A 23,011-nucleotide genomic window follows, 5' to 3' on the forward strand; every position below is an offset into this window, starting at 1 on the left:
TCCACAAAATGTTCCATGGTCATATATTGTCTACTTCCATTCGAGCTAGAAATTGCAGAGTGAAAAATTCTCGTTACGGCAGGTCAACAATAAGCAACTCCTGAACATGATTTAATTTGAATGGATATCATTGCAGGATGTTTCTTAAAATTTTACTAACTGTGTTGACAGACATATCTAAAGTTCGGGAAATTCTCTCTGCACTAGACATTTCTAAAGCACTTCTTGACACTTCCTACATTAATGTAGTCACATCTTCCAGTGATGTCGAAACAATTTCTTTCCACCCTTTGCCACATTTCACGTCTACTGAACCCGTCTCTTCGAATTCATCAATCATCATCTTCAGACCGAATGCAGTCATCAGGTCAGAGTCGCTTCTAAACCCCTCTAATGTCCTTAATTTCTTCAATGCAGCTGCTGCACAATCATCGTTCTTGTACAAAAGCTACTCAAGCAGAGCCCGATCTTTCAATGATAAAGTCATGACTGCTTTCTCAAACGCAAAATAACAGGAAATACATGTTCCCCACCTTTTTATCACAAGTATAATATGTGGTGCGCATGTTTTAATTAGCATCTCATCCTATCTTTTAAAGCAATCGTTTTTACCATCTTATGACGAGTACAGTGGCATCTATCGGTCTACTTTAGAAATATATTTTTTTTTCTTTCTCAAGACAAATTTCCATTGCTCATGTATAAGTCGATGAAATATCCGGCCATTCTGACCAGTGTTTTTTTTCTTCATCATTTTGAAAGGGCAGTGTTAATTTTAATCATTATTATCAAATATAAGTTGCTCTTCATTCGTGTCATTTTATGTATCTAGAATACTTCAGTTATGTAAGTTTGAGTTTATTGGCGAGGCTATTAATGTTGCCCAAATTGACTGTAATTTTCTTGTTCATTCATTTAATATGTTTTTTCAGCTGACTGCAAAAAATTTGCAATGTATGAGAGCTGTCTTGAGTTTAGCTCATTGCCATGGGGCTGTATTAGGTACAGCATGGCATCTTGTACTTACCACACTGCAGGTAAATTCTTTATTAAATTCCAGTTCTTATATTGGCTTTGAATCTAATACAAATGCTGCACATATTTTAAATTGTCATATTTGATACGTTTTTAATAAATATTAAAACTAGCTAATAATGCAGGAAACTTGTGTGCTAGGTGTTCAAAAAAGTTTAAACATGTTTTGATCTTTTACCTATTGAAGATAAATAGGAACTTAAAGTGTTCAAAATAAAGAGAGAAATGAATTTATTTTAATGAAGTAGCTGTGCTATAAGTTTTCACAAAGTTTTGAAGATTTTTTCACAACTAGATCATTATACAAAACTGCATACTTATAGCTTTAAAACTGAGTATATTTTAAAGAAGCAAAAAAAAAAAAAAAAAAAAAAAAAGATGCCTTATTGCCATTTTCTATAACTGTTTCTTAACCATCTTCTTTTATTGTTATTCCTTAAATTAGTCACAAGATAGCTTAAAACATACAGAACATATTTTTCAACTGTGAGACATTTCAACCTTTATCAAAGATTGAACCAGGAAATTTTTCAAATTTGTTGCCATGGGAAAAAAGAAAATTTGTGCATGAAAATAAATTATTATTCCTGTTGTGATTTTCTTATAAGCATTTATCAGCCCAAAAAATGTTCTTCACAAAATTTGATTATATGTTCTGTTTGTTTATAATGACTAGCTGCAGAAAGCTTCATTAAAACTTAATGGCTACTTGCATGACAGCTTCTTCATAGATCAGTAGGATAGCTAGTACAAATACTGACAGTTTACTGAATGCATTGACATTTTTTCCTCATAATAAGAAAGTTATTCAGCAGATTATCACTGATGTAATTAAATAAATGTAAAAGAAAATAATTGTTTGAAATTTGTTATTTCTATTACAATAATTAATTCGATATAAATAGTAGAAATAAAGGGAAATGGAATTCACTTATATGATGCCACTCATATTGCAGACTTAGCTGCACTTTAACAAATCTATTGACATCATTTTGTGTCTGTCATTAATATACAGGGCTTTATTTACATTTTGAGTAAAATTTTGCAGTAAAGACAACAAAACAGAATCTTTTCAATTTTAACTTTAATAATGTGAATATCAATTGACATATTTTGCATCACAACTTTTTACAACATTTAGCAATTATAAGTAATATGATCTGTGAAATTTTGAACCTCTTAATTTGAAATTTTTAGCTTATATCAGATTATGAATTTTGCTCTGAAGCAACAGTGCTAACAAATTGATGTGTATAGTTTGTAATTAACTTATTAAATTAAAAAGTTATTACTAATATTAATGTAAAAGTAAGTAAATATATTATCAATTAATACAGAGCCAGTATAATTTAAGTTTATTAATGACTTGAGTTTATTAATGTGAATGCAGTGAATGATTCCAATATAAACTATTTTTTAAAAAAAGAAAAAAATCAGAAAGACGATAAAACTCAATTAAAATTTCTATTTACGAATGAAATTAACTTGCCAAAGTGAACATGAAGTAAAAAAAAATAAAAATATTTCAACAAAAGATTATTTATTACCATTTAAAATAAATGATTTACATGATGCATAGTAAATACAAAATTTCAATTGTCACTTGTCATTTTATTCTTATCATTTAAGTATGAACTGACTTATATATTTTAAAAAAAATTGTCATTGAATTCATCGTATAAGAACTCTATTGTGATGATTTTCAGCCCAGTGCAGATATGTAATTTTGCTCAATATGAAATGGGGCATGGCTCAATATGAAAGTACTAAACACTCATCAATGCATTTTGATTCTGGGCAGAATTAACATTTTTCTTTCCATATCTTGAATCACTTTAAAAAATATTAACTTCTGATTAATGCATAGTTCCCATCATTTTCAATGACACATAATTCAACCAATTTAAAAGACACATGTTTGCAGTTTTTTGGAATGATTTAGTTGCAGTAGAAGGAAAAATTTCTTATTTAACCAATTTTGTCTTGGAGAAACATATGAAAAGTACTACAATACTACAATTTTTTAAAAAATTAATAGTATGGCTCTTTTGCCAACATAATCTGATTTTCTATTTTATTTTTATGTTTTTGCAATTTACATGCCTACTTATCCCCTATTTGTAAAAATTTAAACTTTGTTTCTACTTTTTAGGTACTCTGTATATGCTAACTGCTTATTAATTCTAAATTTTTATTATGTCTTAGACTGTTAGAGATTATATTAAAAACATTTGTTTTGGTAAATTTTTTCTTAGGATATTATGGGAAGGAATTTTAATTCAATCATCTACATGAAAGAAATTTTTTATTATTTTGAATTTATAAAATTGTGGAATACTTAAAATTTTATTGTTTATTCTTATTCTAAATCTAAAAATCAAATCTGCTATTCAGTTTTATGAAAAAAGTAACATCTCTTAATGTAATAATTACATACATCAATTCTATTTGAATAGATGGGCAATTTTGTTTATTTTTGCATTTTCGCCTTTGAAACAAAAACAGATATGGCGGTACAGATTTCATGAAGTTGATCCCTCATTTCATTAGAGGTCCAATGTCAAATGTACATTTAAGAGAGTGATTATACTGAATTTGTCTAACTAGACTAGTTTTTTGGAATAAGAGCATTATTTACGTTCTTTCGATCATAACTTATTAGAGATGTCTGGTGTAAAGTTATTAGACATTTGAAATATGAAGAGCTAAAAAATTTACATTACGTATCACCAACAATATATTTGAAACACAGTGCTGTAATGATAAAAAATTATTCTCAAACAATTATCTGGAGCATTGAGGCTTTAATGATCATGTTCTTAGGCACCTGAATTGTATCTTATACACCTTCTGAAGCCAGATTCTTTTAAATTATTATTTAGCTCTGTAGGTAGTCTGTTCTTCATTGTATCGGTATCGGTTTAAAAGGAAAAGGTGTTCAAATTCGATGCGAGGCATAACCCTCATGCTTGCATTTAAGAAAATATTGTCTTTGAATTAGTGTATATAAAAAAAGATGAATTATCCAGTTAGCACCATATAAATATTGCTGGACTTAAAAGTAACAAATTCTATATGTTAAATTATAGTTATAGTAGATTATAGAGAGTTCATAAAAGTTCTGGAATATTTTTTTTTTCAAAATCCCTAGACGTTTTTTTAATTTTATTACATCTGCCTTTTCTCCTGTGTAGATTTTTGATGCGGATTTTTCTTGGTGACCATCTGTATTGGGTTTTGTTCTTTGACTCCTGATTGAAATGAAATGTTATGGCAGAATAGCTGATGTGATAGCTTCTTGATCCCAGAGGGGGAAAAAAAATGTATATGCCTCAGTGAAAAATTTGTTACTTGTTTTGAATTTATCTTCTGTAAACCATGATTTATATCTGTAGGGTACTATTTCAGATGGAGATAAAATTCTTTATCAGTGAATTTTGTTTATCTGTTAGCAGTGTACTTGTGTGGAAAAGTCATTTGAATTGTATTGCATTTGCCTTTTAATGCTATGAAGAATGTTCAAGGAGCTAAAACTAATTTCTTACAGGATTCGTAATTCAATTTTATATTGTATGATTTTGAAATTTCTAGCAACAAAAAGTAAATTTTTTTATTAATGAAAAGAATTTTTCAATACAGCATCTTGTTTGGATTCTTGGATTAAAACCATCGACTGGTGGTAGTTTAAAAGCTAGTCGTTCAAGTGATTCGACTAATGCCGTAATAACTACTGCTGTTATGGCTGATTTACCTGTGCTGTCAGCTATGTTATCTAGATTATTTGAAAGTTCCCAGTAAGTATTTTTATATCTATTCTTATTTTATGTACAAAATAATAATAAAACTAAAACTACTGAAGTTAACTAGTAAATGGCACATTTTTAATTGAATAGATTATAAATATGAAGTTAATAAAAATTTTACAATTCTAATATTATTTTAAAAATCATTTTAAAAGTAAGTAATTTAAACAGCAGAACAGAACGATATGCCTTGTCAGCATACTGCTGAAACCTCCAGGATTGTATGAAGATGACATGGACTAGTTTCTTGAAACATCTGTAATATGACTTGTTAGAAAGCTTAAATACTATATAATATAAGCTTTGAATATATCAGGAAAAATCTTCTTTGAAATTTAGTTAATTTTGTAAGTTAATTTGAAGATATTAGAGATAAGGGGGAGGGGAGGATATTTTTATTTAAAAAAGGTTTCATTTTTCTTTTTTTTTTATTTCTTGCCCCCTAGTAAACGATTTTTGTGAGGCTTTGTTAGTTCTGTTTATGTGTTGTCGTAATAAATAATTTATAGTATAATTTGATGCTTTTTTGTTTTTTCCTTGGTCTGGTATGATTATCTTTTTTTCTGATTCCTGTTATGAACTGTGTATTATTTTGCACATTTATATTGTATACTTTTATACGATTACTTCCCGCTTTTATTCTATTACTTTACATTTTTATACACTTTTTATAGTAATTTTGGAGTTGTTTACCAGTGGAATTTCATTTTTGTTAATCTAATTTCGTTAATGAAGAATCCACATTTTTCTGATGTCTACCTTCGGATCAACAAATAAAATTAAAAATCGACAGTTAGGAAAAAACTTGATTAAAATAAGGCTTCATAATGAAAGCACTTGAACAGAAAAAGTTAATTTTGCTGCTGCTGATGCAGAGTATGATTTTTTAAAAATTATTAAAATAAGATTTATTCAGTTATGACATTTTTACCTGTTAGTAATTAATTAATTTATAGATTAAATTAAATCTACAAAATAAAATTCTTGACAGGTGTTATTGGGGAAAAACAGTTAAAGTGTAGGATTGTCTTGGCAGACTAAAATAAATAAATTTAAAATTAAGAAAGTCTATAATTCATTTTATAGTTTTATTTCCTTTTTTTAAAAAACAATCTTCTTAGACAGTGCTTCATTTCATTTGTCCTACTAATATACATTTTATGTTTCTTGGTTGCATCATTTTGATTAAACATGTTTCAGATATTTTCATTTTTGTACTTCAAAATGTTATGTGAATGTTATTCCCATTTTTGGTATGAGTATGAGATAATGTCACTGAAACTTGCCTTTTTTAGTAGGAAAAAGTGCTGAGTTGTGTAAAAGAACTGATATGTTGCAAAATTGTTTTCATTATTAAAGATTTTAGTTTGACACATTTCATTTCATCCCTAAAAGTTGTAGCTTTATGATAATAGTTGCTTTGTAATGCTTGTTAGGTTCTGATCATATTTAGGAAGTGTTCTAAATCACACTCATTTTGTTATATGCATCTTAATGTTTTTTGTGATATTGCCACTTGATACTCTTTTTCTTTGCTAGTTTAAAAATGGATTTCCTAAAATGAAATTTTGATAAAGCTTTTGCAAAAAACATAGCTTTATCATGTGTTATTTATTAAACTTTCCACATTTCTCTTTTTATTGCAGTATGGGAACTGTGTTTTGCTTCCTTTTCTGTTATAGCATTTTATTTGTTTGATTCAGCAAAATCAAGAAAAAATTGCCATTCCTGTATCATGATATATTGTTTTAAATTACTTTTCTTTGTTTTATTTGAATCTTTTGCTATTAAATATGTCATGTATTTTTTCTCTAGTGTTAGTATTTATTGGTCATAAGTTGCTTCACTTATTGAAAGTATTAGTAAATATTTATATATTTTATCAATCCACCACATCTATTTAAAGGATAAAAATTCTGTTGAATAAAATATTTAATATTAACTCAGCACTGTTATTAATTAAATATCATTATTTTGAATCTTAAAACAATTTTTTAAAAAATTATATTTGATAGAGATGTGGTGTATTCTCTTTTAAATATTTGAAGTTATTATTGTATTATTCAATAATTTTTGGTGGTATAATTCATAAATTCATTTTTACTTTTGTATGCCTGAGCATACAATAATAATTGCATCTACTGTACCACACTTTTTGCATTCCATTAATAAAAAATATTTTATAATTGTAAATAGAAAAATTCTTTGACTAAATATTTTGACTACTGGAACATTTTTGGAGTTAAAGAATTAAACATTTATGTACTTTGAATTCTAGAATACCAATAATAGGTAAATTTTACTTCGATAGATGAAAAATAGCATATAATTAATGGTGATGTTTAATTGGAGATCCAGTTAGCTTTAATGAAAAATTAATCAGCGATGTAAAAATAATTTGATATTATTTTACGTTTAAAGAATATAATAAATCAATCTTATACTGTATTTAATTGCTAAATCTTGATTTTCCATTTCACCATTCTGCTTTTGAATTATTTAACTTTTTAGAAATGTTGCTTCCTGCTGTAATTCAATAGTATGCTCTTCACACCATATGATTTTAAGGGAGAGATAATTGAACTATGGGTGAAAAGAAATGACAATAATTATTCTTAACATAAGCATTTGGAAAAAGTAATTTTTTTAATATAAACGATTCAATAGTCTAATTTTCTCATTAGTTTGCATGAAGAAATAAGTTTTTGAGGAAGCAAAACACCTTAATGTATTATTAAAAATATGACGTCTGATTTGTGTGAAAGTGGCAGTTTGATTAATAAGATAATATTTTAATATTCGTAATGCCTTAATTCATTTAATTAATGAAAAAATATGTGATATTTTTTGTATTATTATAGCGATTATTTCAATTTTAAGGAACAGCATCCCTTATCGGGATTTGCTCACTTTATACTAGTATCAATTTCCAACAGTACAAACAGATCCTGTCGATACCGCTACGTTCAGTGGTGACGGGGTGGTCGATTGTACACAAGAAGTGCAAACAGATTATTTTGATTACATTTCTTATTTATTTATGAATACTAATGGAAATATTTTTTAAATTGAATTTATTATTGTATGAAAGAATAAGTAATTTTTTTTTAAATTTCCGGATTTGAATGATTTGATCAAGAAAAAGTATAAAATATTTAATTTGTCTTTGAAGAAGTGGAGCTTAAAGATATCGCCATATTTCAAAATCATTTCAGTGATTCACATGCTCTTTCTTATGTATGCGTCCCGCTTTCTTTAGTATTTTTAAAGAGATTGTAATGTATTGGATATATCGGTTATGTATTCGCTTAGGAAAAATTTTGTTTTAAACTCTTTTGTGAATAAATGAGTTATATTTATTAATTCTAAAAGCTATGCAAAGTGTGTTGAAATTTCTATTTCATGATTGTTTAAATGTCGTAAAATATTGCTGACATTTCAAATTTAATTATTGTAATCTCTTCAAATCAAGTATATCAATTATGCTTGTATTGCTCAAATATTAGTTTGAATCATTAGAAAAATAGTAAAATGTTCTTAATTTTAGAGTCAAGATTACATGATTGGAGTAACACTTATAACTTAGTGAATGTTATTTATTGCTACTTCTCTGTTACAAGGTTCTGTACCATAAAGACAAACACAAACAATTTCATAGTAAACTTGTAAAATTAATATCCCCCAACTTTTTTTGATGTGATTTGAGACTGCTATTAACTTTCTCATGCATGATCTATGTTTTTATTTAGATCATTATTAATTATTTTTTCTTGAAAAAAATAATTAATTATGTCTTATTTGGCTATTTGTTTTGTAGAATTTTGTAAGATTGTTTCTCATTGAAATTATAACAATTCAGTCTTCAATTTCTTCGTTTGTAATTATATTTTTTGTTTTTCTTTTGAAGGCTCTGTTTGATTTCAAAGCTTTCAAAGTATTTTTGTTCATTCATTATGTTTGTAAAGCTTTTGAATTTTCTTTAGTGACGAAATTCTTTTTTATTATATTATTTATTTTATTTTTTATGTGAAGTGCTGCTTTTGTGTTTCTCCATTTTCAAGTATTATGTTTTTGAGCACTAAAAGTATAATTTTTTATATTGCTCTTATAAATTTTTCTAATTACTATTTCTCTAATCCAGTAAATAGGGCAGTTGATTTTTAATTGGGGAATTTTGATTGTCTTTTTGGTCTTTCTAATGTATTTATCAAATATTTTTTATTCCTCGTGAAACAGTTGCAGTCCTTATCCTATTGCATATATTTTATAGCTAGTCAATGAGAACTTTTATTTCAGTTTTATCAATTGCTATGAACGAATTAATTGAATGCAGTCACTTTGAAAATTTGAAATTAAGAGAAAATTAGAAATGCATTCCTAAGATCATATTCTGAACCAATTATTCTCACCCAAGAATATATTCTCTGATTACAGGCATGTGAAATATTCTGCTTCTGAATGTGTAATTGGTTCTGAATGTGTTATATTCATTCCACATAACTTGTCAGTCCTATTTCTTGTATTTTTTTTATTTAACAAATTCTGTAATTCTGTGGTTCTTTTGCTTAGAATTACATCTATCATCATTCCATAGAACTTGAAAATAGTAGGGCAAGTGTATGTGCCTACTGGCTCATGTTCTTGATTTCTGTTGCCAGAGCTTTTTTGTCAAAAAATGGCGAGGGTTGAGATTATGTGTCCTTTTTCTGATTCAGCATTCCATTGTTTCTGGCCAGTGGTTATTGCTGTTCGTTTGTAGGCATATATAGAGAAAAAATATTAATATTCTACATAATGGTTTACTCAGGATTTGTTAATATTGTATGCAGATTTTTTTTCTTCCTAATTTCCATTATATTGAATTATGTTGGATTTTTTCATGAATTCAGTTTGTCTTGGAAATTTTTTTATTTTCTTATGTTCAGTTCAACTTTTAGGTATCAAGACTGTGTTTTCTATTAAAGATAATCTTAAAACAGCATTCCAAGCAGTTTGTGTGAAAGTAATTAATATAGATTGAGAAGAGTTTGTTTTTATCTATCTTTAAATCAAGTAATAATTCATATAAGGAAATTTTAATTTATATAAATTAACATATTTACCTATTTTAATGAAGAAGTATGTAACAAATGTTACTTATTTGTGTAGCATTATTTGCATTGCTAAAAAGAAGAAAAAAATCATTTTCCTTTACAAAATTGAAAATAAAATTGAAATTAAATAGTGCTTATGCTTTTATTAAGCTGTGCAATATTGTGAATTTGAAATTTATATTTTACTTTAGAATTGCTTTTCTTTTGCTTTCAAGTTAATATTGTAAATTTTGTTGAATACATTCTCTCTCAATAATTCTTAGATTGTAGTGTGAAGTTAATAATTTAAAATATGTATGCTTGCTTTTAGCGCTTGCTGTTGCATAAATAGTTGCTCTTTAAATCTTGTAATTATGCTTTTTTGGGGGGAACAAAGCTTTTGAGTTATTCTTTAACTTTCTGCTTCCTTTTCTGGTAAATAGTAGTTGTACTTTATAGAAGTTTTCATGTGTGAACATTAATTGTTGCTGTTGTTTCTTTTCTTTTAAACTGCCTCCAGTTATGTGCCATTGGCTGGCACCTTGTCACGTGTCTTTCACAGCTCTCAGTAAGTGACAGCTCACTCTTACTCCAAAATGCTTCTTTTACTTATTGTTTCCTCTGACAAGGCATATCTATCTTCCTGCTGCTCCCATTTTAATTTTATTTTGCTCTCTGTATTACATATGTTTATTAATTTTTTGAAGTAGTGTAGGAAACCAGGCAATTTTCTCAACCTTAGTTTGAAATACATAGAAACCACATTTTTTTTTTATTTATGTAGATAAGTTGGAGTTTCCATTTTTTGAAATATAAATTTATTAAATTTAGATAATAAATATGCTTATGAGATAACAATATTAAAGCATTCACTTATAAAACCACAAGCAGTTAAAACAAATTTTAGGACTGAAAGTGACAATCCAGGGGGAAAAAAATCTTAGATATTGCTTTATGCCAATGTAAACTTTAATTTTATAGCTTCTTAGACTGGTTACTTTAAAACAAATTGATAAGAATTTAAGGTTTTTCAAAAAGATTAATATAGTTTAATAACAAAATAATATGCATTTTAACCACTTGTTAACATATAGAAAACCATTTATGTAATTTTATATTTCTTTGGATTTTAGTTATACTTAAAAAAAAAAATAATGGAAATATAATCTATATGACATTTTACCTTTACTTTCTTCTATAGAAACTATTATTTCAATTAAAAAGAATATGAAGTTTAAAGAAGAATCTTATCCGTTTAAGCAATAGAAGCAGCTAATTGTGTGAAATGCTAAATGTTTTTATTGCATACTTGAAAATCATTTTGTGCTAAATTGAGAATATTAAGAAGTAATGTTGCTTAAATGATATTCCGATTGTTACTGACTATAAAGGCCACTTGGTATTCTTGGCTTGGTTACCAAAGGGTTTTCGGTTCGAGAGTCGATTCCATGAAAGATCTGAGATGTTTTAGGATCTTGTGCACCATCAGCCAATCGTGATCTGGTGACCGTATTTTAAAAATGATGAGGTCCATTCCAGAATAGCATTAATGTAGATTCTAAACGAAGCGTTAATATAATTAAGCTATAACTGACTATATTATTGAACTCATTGATTTCGTGACTAATTGATTTCGTGACTATTTGCTTCCTTTAAATAATAACTGTTCCTAATTTGTTATCATGTTCTTTGAAATAGCAGCAAAGTAAAATATTTTGGATAGAAAAAAGATTATTTTTATTTTCTGCGTTTCTGTAAATAACAGTATGGTTTAAAATCCGTGGGTGGTACAAATTTCGTATTAAAGATTATCAGTATATTTATGAGACGTTTTAAATAGCAATATTCTTGATTGGTTTAATTGCTACCTTTAAAACTCAGAAGATAAATGTTTATAGAAAATGAATAATTCATTGTTATTTAGTTAGCTGTTTGTCACAAAACAAAGGTAATCTCTAAGTTTCATATCAAGTTTTGCTGAGCTTTAGATATAAATTCTAATAAAATACATTTGCAATGTAAAATGATGTTTAAGATCTAAATATTCGTCATTTTCTTCTATCATTAAAATTTTTTACTGTCATGCATGCTTGTAAGGGGAAATGCAATTAAAAATTACCTAGCATTTCATACAACTAAATACTTTTGTTTCTACATACATCAAATGTTGTACGTTGCATAATTTAAATATTTTACAACAGTTTTTTAGAATTCGATGTTAAATAAATATTTCTGCAATATAAAATTAAACTGGAAGGAAAAAAATTGGTAGCATTGAATGGCGGTTTTGTAACTGAAACAGATTAACAAAATATGCATTAATTTTTTTTCCTCTTGCAGTACACTAACTCACGATTTTAGCGCTACAGATTTATTTAAGTCTTTGCATATTTCTTGTGGAAATACTACGTATAAAAATTTACAGTTTCCTTACAGTTAGAATTCTTGAAAAGTAATTTCTCTCTTCTATGATTTAATTTAAAAGTCTTTGTAATTTACGTCTTTTTTCTTTCTATTGATTTGTAGGGTAATGTTACTTTTCAAATGAATTTTTCTTTTAAATCTCTCATTCGTTTCATCTATTCAACAAATGAGAAGTAATTCAGTTGCTGTTGGAATTAGAAGAGTTATTTATTTGTAATTTTACTTTAAAATCACAACTGATTATTGCATGTGTCCTAAACTTAACACCCACTTCCCCTGTTCCAGTAAACGAATATTATCACTCGGCATATTAATATCTGTTGTTAATATACAAATGGTCTTTTCCCTAGATAAATGCGTAAATTTTTCTTTTTGCACTCTGGCCTTTGCAATGCATTTTCTGGTTCATGCTTTTCTGCTAAGGCTATATATCTGTTAGATCTTATTCATTTGCGACTTGTGTATGTATTTTGACTGATATTTGCTTATTTTCAATTTTATTTCATAACTAATTGAATTTGACAATTAATTTCTTTTACCTTTGCATTTCTCGGGCTTTTCTTCAAATGATTTCTATTTTGGATTTTAAGATAATCCCCCCACGCACTTATTTTAAGTAAAAATAAACAGCCTATCATTTGATTATCCAGAATCTACGCTTTAAGAATTACTTAGTGGATATTAGAATATACAGGGTGTCCCAGGATTATTGGGATAGACTTTAAAAGTAGGTATGGGACATCACAAGGATTCAGATTTGCGTAGCAACCCATGGGCGGAAACGTCGTGCGAAAATAGTATAACAAGTACAAGAGACACAAGATTGAGATCATCTGAAATATTTATTGGTCAAAGATATTACATGTGCTGTGGTAGCTGGTATGTGAAAAGGTCACAAAAGTTGTTCAAATTTTCCACCATTCATGCGTTACACCGCCAGACCAGGGATTGGCGGACTCGCTTAAATACATCTGGATTTTGTTGGATATCCGTAGTACAGACGATTCTTGCAACCAGATCCATTTCGGAATCCACAGGTGTTGCGCACACAGCATTTTTCAGTGCTCTACAAAGGAAGAAATCCATGCTGCTTAAATCAGGAGAGCGAACCACGCCAAATCCTTCGGTGACCAAACACCTGATTCAAATGTTCACGAATACATCTGCCACAATGAGGAGGTGCCCCATCATGTTGAAATTACGAATGGTATTTGACATATTGTAGCGCAGAGTCAAGTAAGCTTGGTAGCACATCTTGCAAATAGATGCGATAATCTGCAGATGTAAGAGATGCTGGCAGCAAGTAAGGTCGGATTAAGAGGTCTCCAACCACACCAGGCCAAACATTCACTGAAAAGCGATGTTGGACAGCTTGTGGTCTCATGCCATTGGGATTCTCGCCATCCCATAAATGTGCATTGTGGTGGATGAACAAACCATCATGCATCATCAGTAAATAAAACGTAAGATGGAAATTTCGCTTCTTGGCGACATTGGTGGAGATGCCACCGTACAAAACGTACTGGATGATCTGTGGGAAGCAGTGACGGTACTTTTTGAAGATTATATGGGTGTAAGCCTTCACGTTGCAAAACACGATGAACGCTTTTCCCAGAACCACTAATGGTAGCAGCGAAGATTCGTACGCTTGTACTGGGATTCCTTCAACACATTTTATTCCATGCTGGGAGTTCGAATCACTCATGGCCCGCCCACACTGTGCCTATTACCTCGTAATGATTCCTATCCACTCAAATTGTGATGCAAATTAGTAACATCCGGCGGTCCGATGCATTTCTCTGTGGGTACCTTTCGTGATATAATCCTCCTGCTGCTCGTGCATTTCCTTCTGCCAATCCGTAAATCAGGTGCATATCTGCCAGCTCAGTGTTTGTAAAGCGTTCCATACTCCTCTGCGGGTGATGACAACTCAAATGACTGCGGCAATGCGGTCTGTTTCCTCCAGTGCTCTTGTAAACACCACCACCTACCCCTGAACGAAGACTTTTCCGACAATAAGTTGCTAAGCAAATCAAAATCCTTGTGATTTCCGCTACCTTCCCTTAAAGTTTGTCCCAATAATCCTGGGACATCCTGTATAAAGTTATCCTTACATAATTTGTTTTATAAACATCTGTGTACTACTAAATAACTGTCGTTGATGTTTCCTGTTTTTTAAGTAGTTTCATTCATACAATATAAGGTTTCACTAATCAAGTTTATTCATTCTTATTATAATTCTTTTTGTTTGTGAAAGTAATCAAATTTGTTTACAAAGAATGTTGTCCGAAAAAAAGTAGCTTCTTTTATTTATTATTATGGTAGTGAATTAAAAATAATTTACCCTGTATTTAGTTTGTTTAAAGATTACATTTTTGTTACATGTACAAATTGATTTCAGTCTTTATTTGAAGGTTATAACCAGTTTCCTCATTCTGAGTAAAAAAAAAAAAAAAAAAAAAAAAAATATTTGGATTTTAAAATACTGCTTGGCATTTTTTTAAACATTTTTCTAAAAATGAGATTATATTCATTTACTTATTATATTCATGTATATTATTATATTTGTATATTATATCATGATTATATTCACTTGTATTTGAGCTTATTTTACAGGAAAGTTGTTCATAGTGTAACATTTTCAGCTTTGTTTATTGATTCGCTCTTAAGTGGTCACTGCATTTTGAAGTGCTTTTAAATTTGTATAAAAATAACTGTGATTTATCAGAAAAAGTGATTTTACTGATAACTTTTATTTAAAAACCATACCATAAAAAAGTAGAATTAGAAGGTGATTTGTTCCAATCCAGTGATAATCAAACTTAAATGTTCATCTAATTGTAAGAAAGAATATACAAATTTCTTTTAGATTTATGCTTTTATTCTTGTAACGTCCAACACATTATGGGATATATATTTTTTTTTTGCCGCTTTGTTTTTTATGTGATGTCTTGCAATATTAAGAATGGAGGATAATCATTCTAATGTAACATAAACACTATCAATGATATTCTCCCTCCATCTTTATAGGTTAATATAAATCTGTTGTTTCATAATCATGTATCCAAGGTAAACTAATAACATGTGACTATTAGGCAAGAATATGCACTAAATATGTAGTTCAAAGCTTTTTTATGGAGCTAATTATATTGTGCTTGTAATTAGTTTAAATGTAAGCTTGAGATATTCTTTGTATGACGAAGACAGGGTCTCTGATGTTAATAATTGTTTTAAGTTTTAATCAACAATTTAAAAAAATTCTATTGAGAATATTTTAAGTTTGTTTCAACAGGATAAATGGAAAACAGGGAAAATTGAATATTGGAAAGAAATAAAAATTTTAAATCCACTATACTATTTTGCTATCTGAAAATAAAATATTTTTTTTCATAAACTAATGTACGATTTAGGAATTAAATAATAATATTCCTTTTGCTTTTACTAACTTTTGAGCATTGAACTGTACTTAATTTTTTTAAAATGTTTTAATACTGTGTTTCAAATTTTTATTCAACTTTACTTACTTCTTATGCAGCTTGCAATATAATGATATTATGTTAATTTGAGAAGTTTGGAAACTATTTACCTTTAGCTTCAAGCATACATATTGTTATTAAAAAGCTTAAAATATCGTTTATTTTTTAAAATTCTTTTATTACTTGAAGTCCAAAGTTCACTAGAAAGACGTGCTATTTTTAAACTTGACATGCATAATTTTTCTCTTATTTTTCAAACGCACTTTTTGTTATTCCTTATTCTTTATAAATTAAGAAATATGAGAAAATTAATATTGAAAATTTCTTTATTAAGACTTCCTTTTCTTTTATTTCAGCTCAAAATTGTAATTCTTTAATGTAGAAAGTAAATGATTTTCTAATTATTTTTTTCAAACTTAAAAAGACAAAACTGTGATTCAAATGTGCATAATTATGCAAGGCAAGATTACATTTCAATGGAGGGGCAGTGATTGCTAAAATTAACAGCAGAAATTTGCAAATTTTTATATTGTAATAATAACGATATCAGTTTGTTTTAATTACATTTTTGTGTATTGATCTAAATCTTTTGAAATAGTTTTCTACAAGTATATGTCCAAACTACGAATACATTCGGATGATTGATTTAAGACTTATGAAAATGAGTTGGACACATTACAGATATGAATTTTTTGAACTTGTATGTTGTGAATGAAAGCACCATTTATCACAGATACTTATGTGTAAAGCAGAAATCCGATTAAAAGTGCTGTTCAAATGAAATGATTCACAATCTATAAAAAGCTTCCACTGATTGGTGATTTGTTGTATTTTTCTTGTTATCACATTATTTATCCTTTAGTTTTGGACATTTCAGTGTTCTCCACATTATATTAATTTTGAAATAAAAGTTTTTATTAGCATTTTAAGTAAAAAGTTCAAAATATTGTATAAGTTTTATATTTGTAATTAATTTCTATTGTGTGTGGGTAGATATATATCTGAAATGTTATTTTTACAGATGAATCTAACTTCGGAAACATTGAAATTAATTTAGCTTATAGATCCAGAAAAAAAAAAAAAAAAAAAAAAGGAAAGGAAAGAAACGCTTGATATTATTTCGATACTTTTCATTGTTTATATAAAGATAAAATGCCCTTTGAAAGAACATATGATGTTTTAGAGGTCAGCATAATAAAATATTTCATAATGGTTATTTGCATATTGAAATATATGCTATCTTCACATATTTCAGTGCCAACTTTTATTTTAGATTTCATAAAGAGAGCATTAAAAATGCCATTATTATATCAAAAACTAATGAACTTCTTGCAGTTTCATAAATGAGGTTATTTCCATGCCGAGCAGTAGGTTTATCATGTAAATGAGGCTTTAAGAGTCATTTTAAATTATGTGATCTATTTTTTACTGTAAAGGGCCGCGGTGGGCTGGTGGTAAGGTCTCGGCTTCGGAATCGGAGTGTTTCAGGTTCGTGACCCGATTCCACCAAAGAACCGTCGTGTAAGGGGGTCTGTTGCACGTTAAATCCGTCATGACCAAACGTCCTTCCGCTTGCGTGGTGTGGTGTGGAGAGTGGGGTGCCAGCTCAGGTGTCGTCCTCGTCATCTGATCACGGTTCAAAATTACAAGGTCCGTCCCAAAATAGCCCTAGTGTTGCTTCAAACTGGACGTTAATATAACCAAAACTATTTTTTACTGTTGATTACTTCATAAACTAAGGCAAATATTTGTCCTACTTTATGAAATTATTAGCAAAAATTCAGATTTTGTTTTAAAGTAAATAGTTTTATATAAATTATTTTGAACCTGAGTCAATTTAAAATGATAAAATAGGGGTAAAAAACATCCCTTTTAGTTCCAGGTGTCTGTGTGAGAGGAAATACAGATAAAATAAATTAATAGTTCTTGCAAAGTAATTTTATAAATCAAACCAAATTATCATATTTTCCTTTTTGACTTAGAGAGATACAGATTTTTGAACGGTATCATCGATACTTATATAAAGCTCAATGTGTGTGTGTGTGTGTGTGTGTGTGTGTGTGTGTGTTGGCGCTCTACAGGCCAGACCATTTGACCTACAGCTACCAAATTTAGTTCATGTATAACTTGGAGGTCGGGAATGTGCACCTGGGGTCCCTTTTTTTGAATTTTTAATTAGAATTTTAATTATTAATTAAAAACTAACTTTCTCGCCAAAAAAATCTTTTCATTTTCCCCACCGCCAAATGAGTAAGGCTTCAATTTTTCCCCCCACACTAATGAAGCTAGGGTTAACATTTTTTGGCCGATTATTTCAAACGATTCTGTTATTTTCTTAATTTTTGATTCATTTAAAATTAAACATTATTAATTAATCAATCTTTCAGATTCATTCTGAAGTACTTTTGAATTAAAATAAAACAGAATAAAGGAAATTAAAAATTAATCTGTATAGCGTTACCCCAACTGGCGTAGAAAAATTCACGCATTTGCGTTACCGTAACTAGCGTTGTAAATTCACGCATGCGCATTGTGTTCTGATTGTTGACATGACAACCAATATCAACGGACAATTTAAATTATTTTTAGATTAGTTGCATGCTTTTAATTAAAGTGTATTTATGTTAGTTATATATTTTTTGTGTATGCTTATACTTTTAAGACCATCGTCTTTTAAGTAGTTTTTTTTTAACCTGTTTTCAACCGATTATTTTAAACGATTCGTTTTTTTTTTTTTTTTAGTGTTTGATGCATTTAAAATTAAACATTGTTAAATAATCAATCTGCTCATGATGAATCTGAGAAAATTTTGTTGACAAATTCTTGAGATATTACATAAATTAAAATATATAATCTTTAGTGCCCATAAAGTTTAAACGCTCAGTGACTCTGTTTTCAGTAATTATATTATAAAAAAATGCTTTTTTTTTCAGTAAAAAATATTATTATATTAATTGCAGATGCATCCTTTCCACTTTAATTTAAAGCATAAATTCTACGGGAGCTAACAGAAACTAAGAGAGATACATAGTACGTTATGACTGAAGGTCTTTATAATATTATGAGTGAATTATATGACTATCAAAATTTGAAGTTTTAAAATATTTTGATGAAGAAGTTATTAAAGTAGGAATTGCATAAAATATTTAATTATTAAAATTTTAACGGACATTAAGATTGGCGAACCGGCTGGTCGCCAAATGCGGCTAGTTGAACAAGGTTTCTTTAAGTTTACATAGTTACGAGGTTTCTTTAAGTTTTTACATAGTTTTATGGAAGACAAGTCATGTTAGCTAAAAACTGTTCTTGAATTATAATAAGGGGAGTTTGTTACATAAAAGCTTTTTGTAAAATTTGGGTTTTTATTTTCGAAGACACTGAAAATAATATAGAATCTTGTTTCACAGAAAGAATATTAATCATAAATTCATTTTTGCTAAACAAAGATTACTTTTCGCGTTCAGCGTTTTAAAAGAATGACTAATAACCAGTTTTGTTATTATTTCGTTGGAACCTTGAATTTTTGCAATTTTAACAATTATTTTTGGATGCATCTGTAAATGCTATTGATTCATCTTATTTCTAATACTTTATATCGGAAATTTTGTGGAACGAAATTATTTTAAGAATAAAAAAAAAAAAAAATCTTCGCATGCATTTTTTAATAGCATATCGCCATTAGCCAATATATCATTTTTTTAACTGAATATACAGTAACTGTAAGTAATGACATAATAGATTTCTTTCATATTGATTCGTTTTTTTTTCTTTAGATATCGTGTTATTTCCTTTGTTAAGTCTACGGCATACTTTCTTGGATTTTTGTCTTTTTTTTTTTTTTGAGAATTTTAAAAAAAATGTAATTTTGTCCTTTGCATTTTAGTACAGATATGCTGAAAAATGATGTTAGCTAAGCGATTATTTGATCTGTAGTTTACTTTAATGAGTTAACTGTTATGATAAAATTATTTGTTAAAATTATTTGTATTGTTTATATTTGTTGAAATAATTTACTTTTGTGTTTTGTTTGTAATTAATCACTTTAAAGCTTAAATATATTAAATAAACTTTCTTATTATTATTTGTGTTTGGCAATGTTTCAGTGAGAGAACTGTCAGTTAGATATGCATTTGTCAATTTATTTTTTAAAATTTATTTTTTCAAGTTCTCTTGATGATTTTTTTTCCTTTTTAATTTAGCTCACTTAATTACGTTTATTGCTGTAACTTTAATATAAAAGAAGATGGAATTGCCGAATTTCCTAAAATGCCAAATAATTCATTCTCCAATCCATAAAAAAATAGTGATTTAACAGTTTTATCAAAATCTAATAGTGATATGGTGTGTTACTAATTAAAATTGTTAAACCCTTATACAGAGCACTGGTGAAAAAACTATCTAATTCTTAAGTCATGTAGATTTTTTTTAATTGGTGCATTTGACAACTGCTTTCAGCTGTAGTTGTTCTCGATTTTAACGAAACATTTTTCTAAAGAATTACACTTTTCAATTTGGTTATAGGGATTTTAAAATATTAAGATTACTTTTTTCATATACAATATTTTATGCATTAAAATTGATCATCTTTCTGAACTAATTTAACTTGCATGTCCTAATATTTTATTTTAGAAATAAGATAAAATGTAAACGTTTCATGTTAAACTGCATTTATGTTAAAACTGTTCATGTTAAACTGTCTTGTTTCCTGCTTTTACATGCTTTGTCTGTTATTATTTTTACACTTTCTATTTAAATTTGCTGTAAATGAAGTAAGTGAAGTGTAAAATGTTAAGTGAAGACATGACATCACATTAGTTTTAAAAATGGAAACTCAGAGAGGAGAAAGTTTGCCCGTATTCGCTCAATTTGACCGAGATCCAGATTTCGTAAATTTTATCAAATGTATTATTCTGGGATACTGATCTCATACTATTTTATATTGCGTAGTCTTCAAAGAAAAAAAAACCCCTCTGTAACTTGAACATTTATTATTGCATCTTCACTAATCTGGCGCCGGCGGAAATGGCTCAAAAGGATAGGTTTATTTTGATCGAAAAACTGATTACCGAATTAATAAACATAGTCAGTGAATTAGTATCTTGGAATTTTCCTATTACCGAAACTAAGAATTTTTGTTAATTCGATCCCGTATGCCTTTTTTCATATGTGTTTTAAACTTCGTTCCAAAATTCGCAGTAGTTCTTGATATATAATCAGTTTTGCAGAATAAAACTTAATCTAAAAAAAGCCAACCTACTAAGGGCCAAATATTAAGTAAATCTCAAATTATTAAAAGGAAAAAGCGTTTTTTTTTTTGTTTTATTTTATAGAGATTTCGAAAGATTTTTCGAACATGATTCAGGTTGATCCTCAGCATGGGCATTCGATTTCAAAATCTTATTATTATAGTTTTTTTTATAGGAAATGTAAGCGTTTCATTAGTTTTCAAATTATTTTAGAATCCATCTTTATGATTGATCTAGTCTTAGATATTTCAGTAACATACAGAAATTTTTATTGTGAACGAAATACATTGGTACATATATATTTAAGTGATCTTTTGCTTTGTTGGTAAGAAGTTAATTCACATAATGACATTTTAAGTCAATAAATTTATCAACTTTATTTAAATGAGGAAATTTTTCTTTGAGATGGAAGCGATTATTAATCAGATAGGAAATTCGTTAAATTGCGAAGGATTTTTTGGTAGTAAAATATGTTACACATTTGGTTTTAAACAATTTCAACAATAATTTATTCATATCAATAAAAGAAGAGTAAATTGTAGATTTTTAAATTTCAGAAATAAAGGTTAATTTCCGGAAGAATATTCAGATGACGTCATCTGTTTGAAACAACTGCATGTGGGTGATATTTATGGTGTTAAAAAAATCTATCCTAGGAATTAACATTTAAAAAAAATCACCAGAATTTTTTTTTATTTTCTTGTATGCGAAGTAAAGTATACTAAGTATAGTAATCGTCTACTAATGTGGACCATTGAATTTACTGCAGTCTCATGTTATTAACCTCTTTGAAGTAAAAATTATGCCTTGAAGTAAAAACAAGTTTTTCAGAATTATGCTCACCTGTCTGGAAAAAGGGAAACTCAAAGTTGGAGCGAACTAGAGCTATGAAATGTCGTATGTAGTCTTGACACAACAATAGTCTTGTACCAGCTATGTCAAGTTGTTGATCACCTGTTAGTTTGTCAGTTCTGATTGCGCAGAAATGTAATACACTTAATATATGAAATTTGATATATAGTTTTGACCTAAAACTGCAGTCTTCTATCGAATTTTCGATTCAGTCAATTAATGTCGAAAAGGCGAGTTTTTATTACTACAAATTAACTAACATATCATTTACTTTTTTTTAATATTTTAAGTTACCGTTACAGTAATAGTGCAAATGCAATGTGTATACAACTATGCGGACACGTTGAAGGGGAAAAAATAGAATTAAGTGACTATTAATTGTATACAAATTTTGTGATATTGGAGCATTGTTTTCGAATCTGATTGCATATGCAAAAAACCATAGAAAGAATCTTGAGAATGCACGCGATTAGCAGGATTGTATTAGAAATAAAATATAATAATCGATTTTTGTTAATATATTGCTTTAAGATTATAACTTTTCTTTTTTAAATTTGATTTCAGTTATCTTCGGTCTGCAATGTTATGCGATGAACGCAATAGATTTAGTGTCTAGTTTGAATGAGAATAACTTTGAGTTAACATTGTTTATCACACATAACCAAATTAACATGAGTGAATAAAAGGCTCTGTTTTAATAATATAAAACGAGAGATTCAATATCAATAGATGGTTGGATGAGCCTCAGAAAGGATATAACACTAAATATATTTGAATGGAACACATTCACACCACAAGCGAGGATAACACCGGTTTATCGATAGGGACTTAGATTGACACCATATGTGGTACTTGCATTCCAAATTTCTGAAGCATAGTTATCTACATATGTAGTCTAGTTCAAAACGAAACTGCGACATAAAAGAAACATCTTATTACTGCGACATAAAAGAAAGTTGCAAAATTTTAACACTTCAATCCTTATGGTAATTAGTTGACCGCTATTTAATTTGAATTCTATTATTAAATTTCATAGAGTTCCATAAATTGATGCCTATTTCAGGTGCAGTTAGATATTTCAGGAAAAATATAAAATTATATTT

The 23,011-nt window shown here is 28.3% G+C and overlaps 1 protein-coding gene across 2 annotated transcripts in view; it reads left to right on the plus strand.

The window, feature by feature from the left end:
- The window catches only part of LOC129960013 (protein MON2 homolog), a 91,817-nt gene that overhangs the window by 40,286 nt on the left and 28,520 nt on the right, over positions 1 to 23,011 (plus strand). For both annotated transcript variants that reach the window (XM_056073012.1, XM_056073013.1), the window contains exons 16-17: positions 933 to 1,037; positions 4,675 to 4,829. In XM_056073012.1, the coding sequence (XP_055928987.1) occupies positions 933 to 1,037; positions 4,675 to 4,829 (260 nt within the window). The remainder of the gene's footprint in view (positions 1 to 932; positions 1,038 to 4,674; positions 4,830 to 23,011) is intronic.

This window comes from Argiope bruennichi, chromosome X2, assembly GCF_947563725.1.
Source record: "Argiope bruennichi chromosome X2, qqArgBrue1.1, whole genome shotgun sequence".
Taxonomy (NCBI): Eukaryota; Metazoa; Arthropoda; class Arachnida; order Araneae; family Araneidae; genus Argiope; species Argiope bruennichi.